The sequence below is a fragment of the Heterocephalus glaber genome, unplaced genomic scaffold, assembly GCF_053883595.1.
Source record: "Heterocephalus glaber isolate CG9 unplaced genomic scaffold, H.glaber_assembly_v1.0 deba00000122, whole genome shotgun sequence".
Taxonomy (NCBI): Eukaryota; Metazoa; Chordata; class Mammalia; order Rodentia; family Bathyergidae; genus Heterocephalus; species Heterocephalus glaber.
The window spans coordinates 50,414,146-50,431,508 of record NW_028258138.1 but is presented as its reverse complement, the minus strand read 5'-3'; the positions used below and the strand labels follow the sequence as shown (position 1 = coordinate 50,431,508).

At 36.0% G+C, this 17,363-nt stretch overlaps 1 protein-coding gene and 1 long non-coding RNA gene across 9 annotated transcripts in view; one reads left to right on the top strand and one right to left on the bottom strand.

The window, feature by feature from the left end:
* The window catches only part of Impg2 (interphotoreceptor matrix proteoglycan 2), a 240,980-nt gene that overhangs the window by 114,060 nt on the left and 109,557 nt on the right, over positions 1–17,363 (top strand). For 5 of the 8 annotated variants that reach the window (XM_087214545.1, XM_087214537.1, XM_087214529.1 and 2 more), the window contains 4 exons: positions 308–496; positions 1,979–2,180; positions 2,602–2,681; positions 4,856–15,963. In XM_087214545.1, the coding sequence (XP_087070671.1) occupies positions 308–496; positions 1,979–2,180; positions 2,602–2,681; positions 4,856–4,868 (484 nt within the window). In that variant the 3' untranslated portion in view covers positions 4,869–15,963. Of the gene's footprint in view, positions 1–307; positions 497–1,978; positions 2,181–2,601; positions 2,682–4,855; positions 15,964–17,363 lie in introns of those variants that run through there. The other 3 variants (XR_015452507.1, XR_015452506.1, XM_087214524.1) reach the window with 2 other exon arrangements.
* LOC147830426 (uncharacterized) overlaps positions 362–17,363 on the bottom strand; it is a 44,989-nt gene continuing 27,987 nt past the window's right edge. Inside the window, exon 3 of the long non-coding RNA XR_015452533.1 lies at positions 362–490. This is a non-coding gene — a long non-coding RNA (uncharacterized LOC147830426). The remainder of the gene's footprint in view (positions 491–17,363) is intronic.

Here is a 17,363-nt window from a genome sequence, read left to right as displayed (position 1 = left end):
TAGAGGCAATCATTGAGAATATATTAGATCTGCCAGGCATTATGCACAGCCTTAAATCACGTGCTCATGTAACATGTATATCTACCCCCCCTCCCCATGCTAGCGATCAAACCCAGGGCATTGTGAATGCTCAGCCAAATGCTCTATCACTGACTACATCCCCAGCCCTATATTCAATTCTTTAATGGAGCGTCACGTGGTCAACATTTATATCTTTACTTTTCCCAGTCCCACTGAAGGTTCTGCTCTTCATTGTCACTTTCAGCAGAGTATCTCAGATTTTGGATTTGGTTACTGCTCTTTGCAGATGCCGTGTAGGTGAAAACTGGTGGTACCGAGGTGAGCACTGTGAGGAATTTGTGTCTGAGCCTTTGGTCATCGGCATCACCGTAGCCTCTGTGGTTGGACTTCTCCTCATCTGTTCTGTCGTCATCTTCTTCCTTGTCAAGACTCTTCAAGCTCAGCATGTCAGGAGAGAAAGAGGGAGGCCCTTCAGGTAACTAAGGAAAAGAGCTCTCTGATGGAATAAAACATTGCATTTACTCATTCATTTAGTACTTACTATGTACCAGATACCGGGCAAGGATGTGGGTGGAGGGGAGAGAGCTATAAAGTTGAGTAAAAGCATGGTCCCTGTCTTCAGAGAGGTATCTGGTTGGAGAGAAACATTAGCATCTGGCATAACTAATGAGCTGCTAAGGAGCCTAGATGAGAAGTGAACTAGCTTTGCCTATGGGGTAGAGTCTTAAAAGTTTTAGCAATAGTTGTGGTATTTTGCTGAACAAAAGAATAGACATTTTCTGGAGTGGCTGGAACTCTTTTCAGCTAGTTGAGTGAATCATGAGCCAACTCAAGGGAGGCCTACATGGACCTCTAGGCACACTGTAGAAGCATCCATTTTCCTCCCGCTTTTTATTTTATTAGCGCATGTTTGCAGGCATAATGATTATATAACACATCTAAATTCTTTTTTTCATCCTTTTTTCCCTCTCCCTCCCCCCTTTCCATCTCTTGGTCCTCTTCCCTTTTACAAAAGACCCATTTTCCTATTTTCTATTAGCTATCTTTTATTTTCCTCTTTGTTTATATTTTGTATTTCTCATATAAGAGAAACTGTGATATTTAAGCTTGTGTGTCTGGTTTATTACAGTTAAAATTATGATCTCAAGGTGCATTCATTTTCCTACACATAGCTCAAGTTCATCCTTCTTTATGGCACAGTAGCACTCCATTGCACATAAATACCACACTTTCTTTATCCATTTATCCATTGATGGACATGTAAACTGCTTCTCAGCTTCTCAGCTATTGTGAATTATGCTGTTATAAATAAGAATATGCATGCATTACTATAACCTGATATCATTAACCTTTTGGGAAGGTTCATAGAAGGGAAATAGCTGAGTTGAATGGAATTTCTATTTTTTAGCTTTTTTCTTTGGTGCCAGGGATTGAACTCGGGTCCTTGCACAGCAGGCGGCGAAATTACCAAGCTAAACCCCTGGCCATTTTTTAGCTTTTTGAAGAATCTTCATTCTGCTTTCCATAATGGTTGCACTAGTTTACATTTCCACCAACTGTGTAGAGGGGTTCTTTTTTATCTAAGTGATTACATACTGATTTTGGGTATGTATACCTCTGGGAATAATGCAGTTTTATTTGTTGAATGGAAACGATCAACTGGAAGACATATTTCTCAACTAACATTTATTGAGACACTGTGGAAAAATAAGATGAATGAAACATGGAAAAATTCCACAGGATCCTTACATACGGCTGAGAAGGTAATAATGATAGTACCTGATAAATAATTTTTGAAGTTGATGTGGATATTTTTCACAGCACCCCCCCCCCCAACCTTGTGTCTATTTCTCTTCTTTCCCTTTACCAGCAGAAACCTTGTCCCAGGTAGTGTTCCAAATCATTGAGCACCAAAGAAGAACATGAATCAATTATATCTTTCTTTTTGTGGCTTCAGCAGGCAGCCTGACAGCCTTTCATCCATGGAGAATGCTGTAAAATGCAACCCTGTATTTGACAGCCACTTGGCTGGATATGAGCAATATGAGCAACCCTATCCTCAGCATCCCTTCTATGGCTCAGCTTGTGAGGAAGTGATTGGTGGCCTGAGCAGAGAAGAAATCAGACAGATGTATGAGAGTAGTGGCCTTTCCAAAGAGGTAGAAACTTTGCATTTTTGTTACTGTGCTGCTGCTGCTGCTACTGCTAGTGTGTGTGTGTGTGTGTGTCTATGTATGTATGCAGGTGGCTCAAGAGAGGATGAAAAATATTTCATGATTAGTTCTTCCTCATGATGTCTCTCAGTGTGGTATGCAGAGGTTATTCAACTTAGAGCTGTACTTTATTCCCTGCTCCTCTTTCCATTATTAACAAATACTCTCTTTTTCCTTCATTTCTTTCTTAGAAATTTGTGTCGGAGTTAGAGCAGTACATGTAATATCCAACATTAAAGCAATTCTTCTTTATGACATTCCCTTGGATAACCCAGAAACTCACAATTCCTTATAATAGTTAGAATGACTTTTAAAAGACTATTGAGGTTGTTCTAATACAATATGGGGCCCCTTTTTATTTTTTAAGGAAATTCAAGAGAGAATGAGAATTTTGGAACTCTATGTCAATGATCCTGAGTTTGCAGCTTTTGTGAGAGAGCATCAAATGTAAGTATTTTCATAGTCCTCCTGCTCATCGTCCTAATAGCTTGTCCTAGAGTAGTGTCACCATCATGAGCATGTAATTCATCTCTGTGTGATGGAACTTGGTGATACCCAACATTGATTGACTTCTTTAGAGTTTATGACTGACCACACAGATATAGTGGTACCTCAGTTTATGAACTTAATTTGTTTTACAATTTTGAGGAAGATGGCTGTGTTTGTATTTGTATGGGAAAGATGGCCATGGTTGTATTGGTCACCTGATGTGGAGTTTGTGAATGGAAGTGAAATTTTGCCAAGTGCTTTTGTTTGTGAACTGAACTGTTTGCAAAAAGAAGCATTTGTAAATCGAGGTATTACTGTAATCTAATTTATTCCTTATAATAGCTTTGTAAGTTGGATATTTTTTATATGAGGAAAGAAAGCCTTGGAGAGATAAAATGATTTACTTAAGATGATAATGATAGCAAGGCAGAGATGATTTAAAACTCTGACACTGTTTTGGTCTAGAAATCCCTAGGCTGTGTCATAATTTCTTTCTTGTTACTATGGATCTCACCTATAGTTCAATGATATAAAATACTTTTCATAACTGGTTGCTATGAAAAGATTTGAGTATTCATAAATAGACACTGTTCAGTATGTTTTGAATTATAAGCTTCATTAAGAGTATCTCTCATCTTTATCAAGTTTATTATAATTTCATTCTGTCTCTTCTCATTTGTTTACCCATCATGCATTCTGGGCAAGTGTCTGTAATTTTTTTCTTTGTTTCCCAAGATGCACAACAAACTTTAGGTTATAAAAATAAACTATCTTGTGAAGAGACCATTGTGAGCATTTTTCTTTGTTCCCCAGTGCCCACAACAAGTCTTAGGTTACAAAAGTAAACTATTTTGTAAAGAGACCATTGTGGACATTAGTTGAATATAGTGAAATTACAACTTATTGTTAATATTTGATCTTATGTTGTCACCACAGAAGTGTTTGCACATGGATGGGTCTCATCCAGGCATCTTCTACCAGAGCAATTCATGTGTGTTCATAAAAGAAGTTGATGAAAGTTCAGGATAACACCCATGGTCCTGAACAGAGCCTCATTCCTTCTTGTTTCAAATCCTTTTTGTCTGATAGGTCCCTCATTGTCCATCTCTGGTAGAGGGAACAAATTTCCACCTAAAGAAACTGAATAAGATGCTTTAAAAATTCCATATGTATAGTGGAGCTGCCTCTAAAAATTTGACTTGGCTTTCAGGAGGTGTTGCCGGTTGTGCTGAATGCTGTCAGAGCAGTAATACCAGTAGCTATGTTTACCAGAACATCCATTCATCTTTGCAGCTCTTGCTAGCAAATGGCCCATGGCTCCATTTCAGTAGTATTCAGTACAAAGAACATGAATGACATTATTATCTTTCCTAAGACCCTATATAAGTCCTTCAGAGCCACCAGCCTGAATGTACTCCCTAAATTGAAAGTCCATACAAAAGATTTGTCCTAATTAGGGATAAGCAGATTGACTACATGCTTCAGTTTCATTTGATGAACTATATGAACTACCTTACATTAAAATATACAAAAAAATCCATGAAACAAAGAAAAGTTAAACAAGAAAATCCTATGAAACAATAAAAAAAGAAAGGAAAAAAAAAGAGGATTAAAGAGTACAAGACACTACAACTTTGAGGGGGCTATTCATAGAGGGAAGATGACATTGAAAAAATTAGGCCCATAACCCCATGATCCCATAATCCACATAGTATTTTCATTTTTTACTTAGTCTCCGAGCTTTCATCCACAAACCCAAGAAAATATCTATGGGCTTAATTTAGTATGCAATAAAAGCATCACATGGGCAAAAAAATATTTATGGGCTTAATTTAGTATTCAATAAAAGCATTGTAGGGCCGGGGATTTAGCTCAGTGGTTTTGTGGCCTGCTGCACAAGTGCAAGGACCCGAGTTCGATCCCTGGTACCAAAAAAAACAAAAACAAAACAAAAGCATTGTAAAGGTTTTTGTTGGTTAACTTGGCATAGGTCAGAAAAATCTTCCTGCAAAGAAATAATGTTGAAAGCATTGATGATTCTAGAAATGTAGCTTGGTGATGTATTACAACAAAAATGTATTTCAGTATATTCTTGCTTTTCCAATGGATTGCTTTTTGTTTTTTCATGGCAGGGAAGAACTTTAACCTAAGTACCTATTTTGACACTGATTAGAAGCCTGGAGAAGATGGAGACCACTTGTTACCTATGCCATAAAATTAATCTGGATTTTTGAACAATGTTGGAAGAAGAGTTTTCTATTAAAAAAGTAAATAAATGTGAAGTATACTTTTTTCCTACCTTAAATTTTCAGAATGTAGAAAGAAATTTGACAATTTTTACTTTAAAGACCAAGAGTTGTGTTTAAAGAAATTAAAAAATGCGTGAGTTCTTGAAAGTATTCTGTTAAGAAAAAAAGCCAGACCTGGGAGTTAGGGCTGCATTTGCTGTCTGCTTCTGAATCTTTGAAGGTATCTCCTAAGAGCTGTGCTTCCAGCTTCCCAGTAGGAAAACTATTTTGTATCATATTTGTTATTGTTAGCTGTAATAGAGGAAGCCTTTGAAATAAGTTTGATATAGTTTAAAGTCAGACATTCATTTAAATAAAATGATACTTTTTTGAACAAAGGATTCTTTTTGCTACAGCATAGAGTTAGGCTTATGTTTGATGCTTCTACTAAAGTTTTGAATTTCCTGAACATATTAATCAAGAAAAAAATATTGTTATATTAACTATATCAAAATCCTGTTTTTTTTAACTTTCAGGAATAATATATCTCTGTAAGGTTTAGATGGTTCCCATTTGTCTGAAACCCAATTTAATCACAAGGGCAGTGAGGGAGTGGGTATTAGGTCAAGGGCACAGCATTGACAATATGCTTTGCCAGTTGACTGGTGGACTGAGTCAGTACTGATAGGTTTCTGATTCTGAGATTGAAAAATATCTTGGTCAAATCCTGGTTTTTCTGTAGTTATTGGCGTATTAATTTTGAAAACAGCACTTAGTATAGATCAGTTCATCTTCATTGTTTCTCCTTTGTATAATAACTTCTGTCCAAATTAATTTCTGCTTACACAAAATAGGATGAGATTTTTATTGCAATTAAAGTATTCTTAAAATTGTAAAGGTTGGGAAAATCCACACCTTACATAAATTTTGCCTGAAAATGGAAATGTTCATTTTGTCTCCTAGGGTTTTTTGAGTGGGTATCCTTGAGAGGGGACAAGAAGGCCAAATAATCATCACTATTAATATTGAAAGACATAGGCAATAGGTTATTATTAATACCAACATTTTATATTGGACAACTCCATGTTTGCCAAAAATAGTCTTGAACATTTTGGCTTATTTCTGACCAGATATAATTAACCAGGGATAGAGTTCACTGTTTTTTTCTCAACTTGATGACTGCCAATTTCAACTTATTATGAGATTAGCGTGAACTAAATGGTGAGGCTGGTTATATGCATTGTGAGCCAAATGAACACCTTGAGGGTATCAAGATATTTTGCAAAGTACATATGGTGAAGAAGTTCTCTGTGTGTGTCTCAGGGTGGCTCCTTTATCTCAGTATTGCTTTTTATTCCCTACTCACATGGTGGATCCTCAATTAGTTCAATGTAGGCACTACTATGCTACTGCTGGAACATTTTCTTCTGGACTAATTTGATTGCTATCTTTAAAGCATTATAAGTGTTAAAGGTATTTGTCACTATTAAGTGCTTGATTTTATTTGTAAAATTTCCAAAGATTTCTGCTTAAGATTTTGTTTCTTTCCTAAGTGCGCATGTGTTAGATAAAAAAATTTAAAATCACAAATTAACCCTAGATGGGAACTCTTTGAATGGGTGCTTGCTGAAAGTATTCTAGATGGACATAAAGGTTGTCTAGAGCAGGTCACCAAATGAAACACTTCGGAGAAGCACAAACTGAGCCATTGGTATCCAGGAGCCAAGCAGTCAAATGGGAATTGGGGATTTCTGACACACACTGCAGTCTCTACTTTCCCATTGCATAATTTTTATCCATGCTGCATGAATGTCTCTTCACACCACTGGAAGGGAAGAGTAAAAGAATCCCTAAACTATCAGGGAAAGAACAGAAAGCCTCTCAGTTTAGGAATAAAGGCTTTCATTCTGCCTCTGCTGTATCTGAACCACAGTGGGAAAGTCTGAAGAATGCAGCTTCCCCAGTGAAGAACCACTGCTATAAGCAAAGGGCTAAAGGAGCTATCAGTCTGATGGAGAAAACTACTCTTAAGAGCTTCTTTCTAAAAGAGCTTCCCCCAAACTAATTTACTGATATGTAGTCATCTAAACTCTCATTTAGGTTTTGTGATTAAGGAATGAAATGTTCTGAATGTTAGAACATTGTCATTAACCAAGTGATACAATGTTCAATAAAATAGTCACCTTATTTGAAAATAATAAAATGCAGTTAGGTACTAAAAATGCATGGGAAATAACCTGTTTTTCTTTTTCTGGACTCATAAGGTACTGTGAAGTCTTGTAGATATAGTCTTTTTTGTTGTTGTTTGTTGTTTTGGTTTTGGTACCGAGGATCAAAGTCGGGTCCTTGCGCTTGCAAGGCAGGTGGCAGAACCACTGAGCTAAATCCCAGCCCTATAGTCTTTTATTGAACTAGACAATTTTTTATAGGTTCTAGATAAAGGAGAATTTACTTGATAAATAGGGCTCTATTTTTACTATTGCAATGATTTGAAGATACTTGTTCACATTTATGTGGCCTAAATAACATTTGCTTTAGACAATAAAAGAAGCGCAAGTTTCCCTGATTTATTCCCACCTGTGTTGCTTCTTCTGCTGTATGTAGTCTCCATGGGTTGGCTGCCACCCCTTCCCTCCTCCTGTCCCGTCACTTCCTCTTTTTTGGCCACATGGTGAATTACAGTGTAGTGGAACTACCCTGACTTAATGTTACTTCTGACAAAATGATGGAAACTACACAAATATTCTTTGTAGACTGTAAAAGTATCTTGGCTTAAATATGATATCTGAACAAGTTATTCATTTGAACACTTTTTAAAAAATTAAGTTTGTCTTACATTTCATGATTTTTAGGCAGCTGGTATCTTTGTGTCATTTTCATGTTTTCAACAATGGGTACTTTGACATTTATCAGCCCTTGAAATGGATTTACATTTTGGAATGGGAAAAGAAAACAATGAATGTATTCCACAGGAAACAGCTGATTTTGGAGAATTACTTATCTTTATTAAATTGAGATATTTTATCCAAGAAAAATATGGGCCAGATTTTTTTCTAAAACATTTCTAATAATTCCCAGTATAAATGGGTGCTGCCAGATTCTTTTACAGTCCGGCTGCAGTGAGTCAGGACCTGAGCTCGTTGTATTCCTGTGTGTGTAATAAATGCAGGAAAATGTTGTGAAGGTCACAACTCTCAAGTCTTCTGCACTGTGTACCACAAAGGATCCTGGCTGGGTGTGGGAAGGTGGAAGGGTTACATAATGTAATGGATGATGTAAAGAACTCACGTGGACCCTTTACTCTTGCATTTTGTAAGACTGTGCACTACTCTTATGTATTAATAAGAGACAGATAAACCATTCCTTTCAGGATAATAAGACACAGGTTAAAACATTCCTCTCAACCATATAGTATAACTACAGCCTATGTTAAATAATTTTGCATCCTAATTTCTCCTCATATTTAATTACTTCTTTAAATGTTAAAGGAATTTTGTAGGAAAAAGACATGACATAAGATAATACATGTATAATTATATATCAGGGCTATGTGATGATTCTTAAGCAGTAGTGTACATTATCATCATGTATGTTAAGTATGGGTTTTTCTTTTTCATCTTGTTTATAATGGTATTTATTCAAAGTGGGATCAAATAAATTCATGTTACTGTACTATTTTGCTGAAATTTTTTCATCTTATTAGTAGAAATAAAAATTTTAAGTCTTATGTATATGAAAGGATCTTTCTTAAGTATATAATCGTGCTATTTTCATTAGTAATAAACACATCTTTCAAGAATCTGCCTACATTTTTTTTGTCAGCTAGAAGAAAAATAATAAGTCTTAGCAGTGGTTGAATTGTAGTTACCATTCAAAGATACATACTATGTGACACTGTGAAAATGAAAATCATTCTTTGATCTTGGTTTAGTGATGTTAAGGGACCTGGAGCCTTATTGTGGCCTTGAATTTTGTTGATAGTTAATGATACTAAGTCATTATTTGGCTTCTCTGGAACTTTACTCTTTTAAATGCTTAGAAACCTTCATTTTTTCCTCATCTGATTAAGGATGGGATGGAAAGAAAACTGATGAAGTTAACTAAAGAAAGGTTAGGTGGGGCAGCACCAGTTGCCTTGTAATGAGAGGAGAAATTGGTGACTTATCTAAGGAGAACAAAGAAGACATTAACATGGTAACAATCACCTAAAGCAATCTACCATGGAAGGGGAAAGAAGAAAATCAACTATCAGTTATCCAAGCAGGCAATAGCTTTCAGTATTTTTCCTTACTATATTTGCATAATATCTTGCTGGCAATAGGACATGAAGAAATTCTAAATCAGTCTTTGGAAAGAGAGGACAGGGTGGTCTCGATTTGATTCCAAAAACCATACTGTAAAAACATGTGGGAGAAATATGTCTAATAAATATCTGTTGATTAATTAATGACCTAATTGTAGGGGAAAAAAATGAGACAGTGAGTAATAGATCTGTTTTTAAGAAGTCTGGCTTGGACAAGCCCTAGTCACTTTTAGCTTATGCCCTCAAAATGATGGTCCACCTTCAGGTCCTTCTGAATTTATGCCCCATCTGAGCTCATCCCTGATGGTCTGTGCCCATGAATTAATTTTTGAATTACTGTCTTGCCAAAACACAAATATCTTCTGTCTTCCCCATTTTCTATGAGAACAAATGACTCCAGGATAATACAACATAAATGTTAAGGAATCAGTCTTTTCCAAGCCACACGAATACAATTTGTGGGCTTTTGGGAAATAGTTCATTATTCTAAGTGAACAACTCATTGTCAATATTGCATGGCACTGGGGCAGGTTTGAGGAAGAATATGCATATTTTTAGCAAATGGACCTTTCAGAGAGCCCTAAATAAATAAAACCCCTAAGACTTCTTCCATACCTTTTTCTCTGTCATGTATGTGATTACAGTGGGTTATTTTGTGTTATAATTCTTGCATCATTGACATTCCACTAAACTGAATTCTTTGACATTGGGCCTATATCTTGCTCATTATTTAAAAAATCAGAGTCCTTGATGTAGAATTGGTCTACAATAATTATTAATTCAATTATCTTGAGATGATATAGATCTACTTTATGACCAGCAAGCAAATGATCATTTTGTATTTCAGGAACAAATCAGGTGGATCTATGACTAGTTTAAAAACCACTTAGTTTTTTTTATTACTACATGTTTGCAGTACATAATGTTTACATTCCTTATGTATAGTAGGCATAACATATGTATTTTAATTCCAAGACCAAGACTTAGCTCTTATAAATTGTGCTGCTATAAACACAGGTATGTATGTATCACTGTAATATGATATCTTTTAACTTTTTCAAGAAGATACCTAGAAGGGGAATAGCTGGGTCAAATGGAATTTCTAGTTTTAGCTTTTTGTGGAATCTTCACACTGATTTCGTAGTGGTAGTGCTAGTTTACCCACCAACAGTGTAGAAGGGTTCCTTTTTCTCTGAATCCTCTCCAGTATTTGTTGTTATTTGATTTCTTGATCATGGCCAATTTTTCTGGGGTAAGATGGAAACTTAGTGTTGTTTTCATTTGCATTTCTCTAATGGCCATTTGTACTACTTCTGTAAAGTATCTATTCGTTTCACTTGGTCATTCTTCCTTGTGTCTGTAGTTTTTGGAAAGTCTGTTTTTTTAGTTCTTTTTAAAAATTAATTTTATTGGTACATTTTAGGTATACAATATCATTGGAAACTTGTACATTTACATCTCTCTTGGTTCTTATTTTTTTCCCCATTCCCCTGCCCTCCCTTCAACCCCTCTATCCGTCCCTATTTACAAAGACTTTGTAACCATTTTTCAATTTTCTCATACTAATTCCATTTCCTTCTTTCTTTTCCCCTACTCCTCACACCTCCCATTCCCCTTTGCCCCTTTTCTTCCTATTTCACATTATTTATTATACCTTTTAGTCCTTATTTACAGTTTCAGATTCTCATACTAGAGAAATTATTCAGTATTTACACAAATGTGTTCTACTTATTTCACTTAAGAGTATCACCTCAATGTGTATAAATTTAGCTATAAATGTCTCTAGTTTTTCATTTTTTATGGCTGAGTAGTACTCCATTTTATTTAAAAAAACCACATTTTCTTTATCCAGTCACCAGTTGATGGGCAATTGGGTTGCTTCCAAGTTTTAGCTATTACCAATTGTGCTGCTATGAACATGAGTGCACATATATCATGGTGGTATGATTCTTTTAATTCTTTTGGGAAGATATCCAGCAGGGGAATAGCTGGATCAAATGGGACTTCCAGTCCTAGTTCTTTGAGGTATCTCCATACTGATTTCCACAGTGCTTGCACCAGTCTACACCCCCACCAGCAGTGGAGCAGTGTTCCTCTTTCCCCACAGCCCCATCAGCATTTGTTATTGGTTGATTTCATGAGAGCAGGCATTTTTTCTGGAGTGAGGTGGAATCTCAGCATTGTTTTCATTTGCATCTCTCCAATGGCCAGTGATGTTGAACATTTTTTTCATATGTTATTTGCTATTTGTACTTCTTTATCTCAGAAATGTCTGTTTATTTCAGATGCCCATTTTTAGATTGGGTCTTTAAATTTGGGAGGTCTGATCTTTTTAAGTTCTTTATAGATTTGAGATAGTAGACCTTGTCTGAGGAACATCAGGTGAAGATTTTTTCCCACATTGTGGGTTGTGTCTTCACACTGCTGGTGGCTTCTCTTCCTGTGCAGAAGATTTTTCATAAGAAGAGATCCCACTTGTTGATTGTTTGTGCTAGTTCACAGGCAACTGAGGTTTTGTTCCTAAAATCTTTTCCTACCCCAATGTCTTCAAGAGTTCGACCTAATCTGTGTTCCAGCTGGTTCAGCGTTTCTGTTTTAATATTTAGATCTTTAATCCATTTTGCTTTTAGTTTAGTGCATGGTGAGAGATATAGGTTTAGTTTTAATCTTTGGCAAGTTGAAATCCATTTTTTCCAGCACCATTTATTAAAGAGGCTATCTTTCCTCCAAGGAGGATGTTTGGCTCCTTTGTCGAAGATGAGATGGCGGAGTGTGTCTGGCGTTGTTTCTGCATCTTCTAATCTGTTCCACTGATCCTCAAGTCTGTTTCTTTGCCAGTACCATGCTGTTTTTATCACAGTAGCTTTGTACTATAGTTTCAAGTGGGGGTTGTGATATCTCCTACCATGTCTCTGTTACCTAGAATTGCTTTTGGTATTTTGGGTTTCTTCTTGTTCCAAATGAATTTTTGGACTGTTTTCTCAAGGTCCATGAAGTATGCTGCTGGGATCTCAATTGGGATTGCATTGAATCTATATAGAAATTTTGGAATGATGGTCATTTTCACTATGTTGATTCTTCCTACCCAGGAGCAGGGCATGTCTTTCCATTTTCTGATATCATCTTCAATCTCTCTTTTCAGAGTGCTATAGTTTATAGAAGAGGTCTTTATATAGTTTATAGAAGAGGCCTTTGATTTCTTTCATTAGGTTGATTCCTAGGTATTTCATTTTTTTGGGTGCTATTGTGAAAGGAATTGTTTGTCCTATTTCTTTCTAAGTTAATCAGTTGTTCGTGTAGGGGAAAGCTATTGATTTCTGTGTGTTGACCTTGTTTCCAGCTACTCTACTGAAGTTGGTTATTAAGCCTAGAAGACTTCTGGTGGAGTTCTTGGGGTCTTCTATATAAAGTATCATGTCATCTGCAAATAATGACAATTTGACTTCTTCCTTTCCTATATTTATTCCTTTTATTTCTTTTCCTTATCTAATTGCCATTGCTAATTTTTCCAAGACTATATTGAACAGGAGTGGTGATAGTGGGCATCCTTGTCTTGTTCCTGATTTTAGTGTGAAGGATTTCAGTTTTTGACCATTTAGTATGATATTGGCTGTTGGTTTTCATAGATGGTTTTTATCAGATTGTGGTAGAGACCATCTATTCCAATGTTTTGTAGGTTTTTTTTTTTTTTATCATAAATGCATGTTGGATTTTCTCAAATGCTTTTTCTGCATCTATGGAGATAATGATATGGTTTTTGTCCGTGCCTCTATTGATATAGTGTATTGCATTGATATGCATATGTTGAACCATCCCTATATCCCAGGGAGGAATCCCACTTGGTCAGGTTGTATGAACTTCTTGATGACCTTCTGCATTCTATTTGTCAGTATCCTTTTAAGCATTTTTGCATCTATGTTCATTAATGAGATTGGCCTGTAATTCTCTTTTTTGATTTGATCTTTCTCTGCTTTGGGAATCAAGGTGATGCTTGCTTCCAGGAATGAATTTGGAAGTATGGCTTCCCTTTCAATTTCTTTGAAGGGTTTAAACAGTAGTGTCAGTAGTTCCTCTCTACATGTCTTGTAGAATTCAGCAGTGGAGCCATCATGACCTGTGCTTTTCTTAGTTGATAAGTTTTTAATTACATTTTCAATTTCATTGATTGATATTGGGTTGTTTAGAATTTTTAGGTCTTCTTCATTCAACTTTGGTAATTCATATGTATCTAGGAATCTGTCCATTTCTTCTGTGTTTTCCATCTTATTGGTATATAGGTTCTTGAAGAATGTATTGATTTCTGCTGGGTCTGTTGTAATTTCACCCTTTTCATTCCTAATTGCATGGATTTTGGCCTTTTTTGTCCTTTTTCTGGTAAGGTTGGCTAAGGGTTTGTCAATTTTGTTTTTTCTTTTGAAGAACCAACTCTTGGCTTCATTTTTGTATTGCTCTCTTCATCTCCATTGAATTGATTTCTACAGTGATCATTATGATTTCCTCCCTTGTATGAGCTTTGGGTTGGTCCTGCTCTTCTTTTTCTAGAAACTTGAGGTTCAGCCTCAGGTTGTTTAATTGGGCTTGCTCTGTTTTCATAATATGAGTATTCACTGCTATGAATTTCCTTCGTAAGACTGCTTTCATTGTGTCCCATAGATTCTGATATGTTGCATTGTCATTGTCATTTAATTGAAGGAACTGTCTGATTTCTTCTTTTTTTTATTTTTTATTTTTTTCCCCATTAACTTTATTGGTACATTTTAGGTATACAGTACAGTTACATTCATCATTGGAATCTTGTACCCTTACATGAATCTCTTGGTTCTTATTTTTTTCCCCCTTCCCTTGCCCTCCATTCACCCCCTCCACCCTTCCCTATTTGCAAAGACCTTGTTTCCATTTTTTCCTCTTCTCATATTTTTCCCTTTCCCTTTTGTCCCTTCCCTTACCCCTCCCAATTCCCCTGCTCTTTTAGACCTTTTCTTCCTGTTACACAATATCAGTTATACAATTTTTAAATTACAATATTAAGATCTAGGAAACATTACCGCAGATTTTGCAGAATTTAAAAGGATATAGAAAGCATATTACAAAAATCTTTTTTGAAATAAATTTGACCACTTCTAAGAAGTAACTTAAAGGACAAATTAATGAAACTAACTCTGGAGGAAATGTAAAATTTGAATAGCACCTATTAAAGAAAGTATATTCCTAGCTTGAAAACTTACCTATATGACAACAGCAGGGTCATATACATTTTAACTGATAAATTATATCAAACAATTAAAGCAGAAAAAAGAAGGAACACTTCTCCCCTCATTTTAGGAACTCAACATTTTGCTAATCCTAAAACTGGATAAAGATAATAGAAGAAAAATGTATGAACATAGATAGAAATTTGTTTAACAAAACAAACTCTTAGAAGTCAGATCTGGCAGTATGTAGAAAGTGGTTTTGTTATAGGGATGGCAGTGTTGGTTCAGCATTGGACGATCCACCCCCAAAAGTCATCATTTTAACAGAGGAAAGGAGAAAGCCATATGATCCTGTCACTAGTTGGAGAAAGGATATTGGACTAAATTCTACAGCTGTTCATAGTAAAAGCTATCAGGAGACTAGAAGTAGAACAGAACCTTCTCAACAGATCAAAGACATGCACTCCATACTTCCAACAAAAACTCCTTCTATGAATGGAGATGATACAATGCTTTCTCCCTAAAGTGGGGAACAAGGGCACATATGCCTACTCTTCATCTGTCCATTAGACTTTGAAACAGAGGTCTAAACCAAAATAGTCTGGCAATAAAATGAAACAACTAGGATAGGATTGGCATGGCAGAAGCAAAATCTTTATATGTAGATGAAATAGTCATCTACAGAGAAAATACTAAGAAATCTCTAGGAGCCCCTAGAACTTGTACTTGAATTTAGCAGGATTAGAAAACACAAAGTATATATAAAAATTCAGGTCTGTGTATACTTGCTATAAATGAAGAACTGGATATTGAAATTTTAAAGTTATGTAGGAGTACAAAGGACATAGAAAAGTTAAAAAAACAAAAACAGTGTTGGAAGACATTTAGTACCTAATTTTAAGACTTCTTCTAAAGCTACAGTAGTCAAGGCAGTGTTGGTATAAGGAAAGACATATAGATCATTTGAATAAAACAGAATCTAGAAATAGAACCACACATATATGGTCCACTGAGTTTTAAAAGATTATTTAACATTAGCATTTTATAGAATATAAACTCAATTCAAGAGCTGAGGAAGAGAGAGTGTTTTCAGCAAATGGCACTAGAACACCTGGTATCTGTATATAAAAAATTAACCTCAACCCTTTTTTCCCATACATGAAAATAACTTGAAGGGATCTGTGAATGTAAATAAGAAAGCCTAAAAGTATAAAACTTTAAGAAGAAATTATAAGGGAAAATATTTATGAATTTAGGTTAGGCAAGAACTACCTAGGATACAAAAAACATGATGTATAAAAGAAAAAGATTGATAAATGAGATTCCATCAAAATTTAAAACTTTAAATGACATCATTAAAATGAAAAGTAGTCCTTAAACAGACCAATTTACAATGCATATAACCTATGAGCAGAATATATAAAGAATTCTTAGAGCTCATTAATAGACAACCCAATTAAAAAGTAGACATAAGAAGATGATAAATAGCCAGTATAGCACAAGGAAGGGTGTGCAACTCTAGAATCAGAAAAATACTAATCAGTACAATAATAAGATTGAATTATACACTCATTAGGGAGATGAAGTTCAAAGTTTTAAAAGCCTTGTCATGACCTTTTCTTTTTGTTGGATTCTCCCCCTTTGCATTTAATTTGTCACACCCAATGGATTCATTCTGCTGGGCTTCCTGGGGTTGTGATCCTCATTGTCTTTTCCTAGGGTATTGTCTAAAATTTTTTGGAGTGCTGGTTTGGTATTCATGAAGTTCCTGAGGTGCACTTTGTCATGAAAGTATCTTATTTCTCCATCAATTTTGAAAGCTAGTTTTGCAGGGTCCATCAATCTGGGTTGGAGGCTGTTTTCCTTTAGGGCTTGAAATGCATCACTCCAACACTCCAAGCTCTTCTTGCCTTGAAGGTTTGCACTGAGAAATCTGCTGTGAGTCTGATGAGATTTCCTTTGTATGTGATTTGTTTCTTTTCTCTAACTGCTTTTAGAACTTTGTTCTTCTGTTGGCTTTCTGGACTCCTAACTACTATATGGCTATGCGTAGATGTTTTTTGATTAAGGCTAGTTGGAGTCCTATATGCCTCACTTATCTGTATGTCAAATTCTTTTCCCTTGCTTGGGAAGTTTTCTGCCATTACTTCTGTGAACAATTTTTTATGTCATCTCCACTCTCTCCTGTTTCTTTGTTGACTCTAATCTGTTTTAAGTTATTTTTCTTTGCATTGTGTAGCAGCTGCTGGATTGATTTCTTGTGGTCCCTTACAATTTTGAAGCAATTTTTCTTTTCCTGTTCACTAATTGCAATCTTATCTTCTATATCTGAAATTGTGTCCTCACCTTGGCTCATTGTGCTGTGTAGACTTTCAATGGAGTTTGTAATCTCCTGGAAATCTTTTTGCATCTGCTTTATGGATTCCATTTGTTTCCTATTTGGGGATTCCATCATGTTCCTCAGCTCTTCTCTAGATTTATTAATCATGTCTTGCACTATGAGGACAATCTCAGCTCTTTTCTGAGAAATTATTTCTGATTTTATTTTTTATAGTTCCTCTTTTGTTGCCAGTTCAGGGAGGCTTGGTGGTTCACATCATCAACATCAGTGTTCCATCTCATTTCCCTTTGGTGTTGCTGTAGGTTTTCTGGAAGTCTGGTTTTGAGACTTGTTTATGTGTCTTCTCATTTTGATTGGGGGGGGCAGCAGGGGTGTGTGTACTGTTGCCACTTGTGCAGCTCACCTCCTCTGGACTGGGAGCTGTGGTATGGTGGCCCAGAAGCCCCTTCCCTCTGAGCTGGGAGTGGTGCTATGGAGCCCTGGAAGCCCCTACCTGTGCCCTGGGTGGTATGGCAGCCCAGAAGCCTTATTCTCTGCACTGGGAGCAGTGCTACAGAAGCCCAGAAGCCCCTTCCT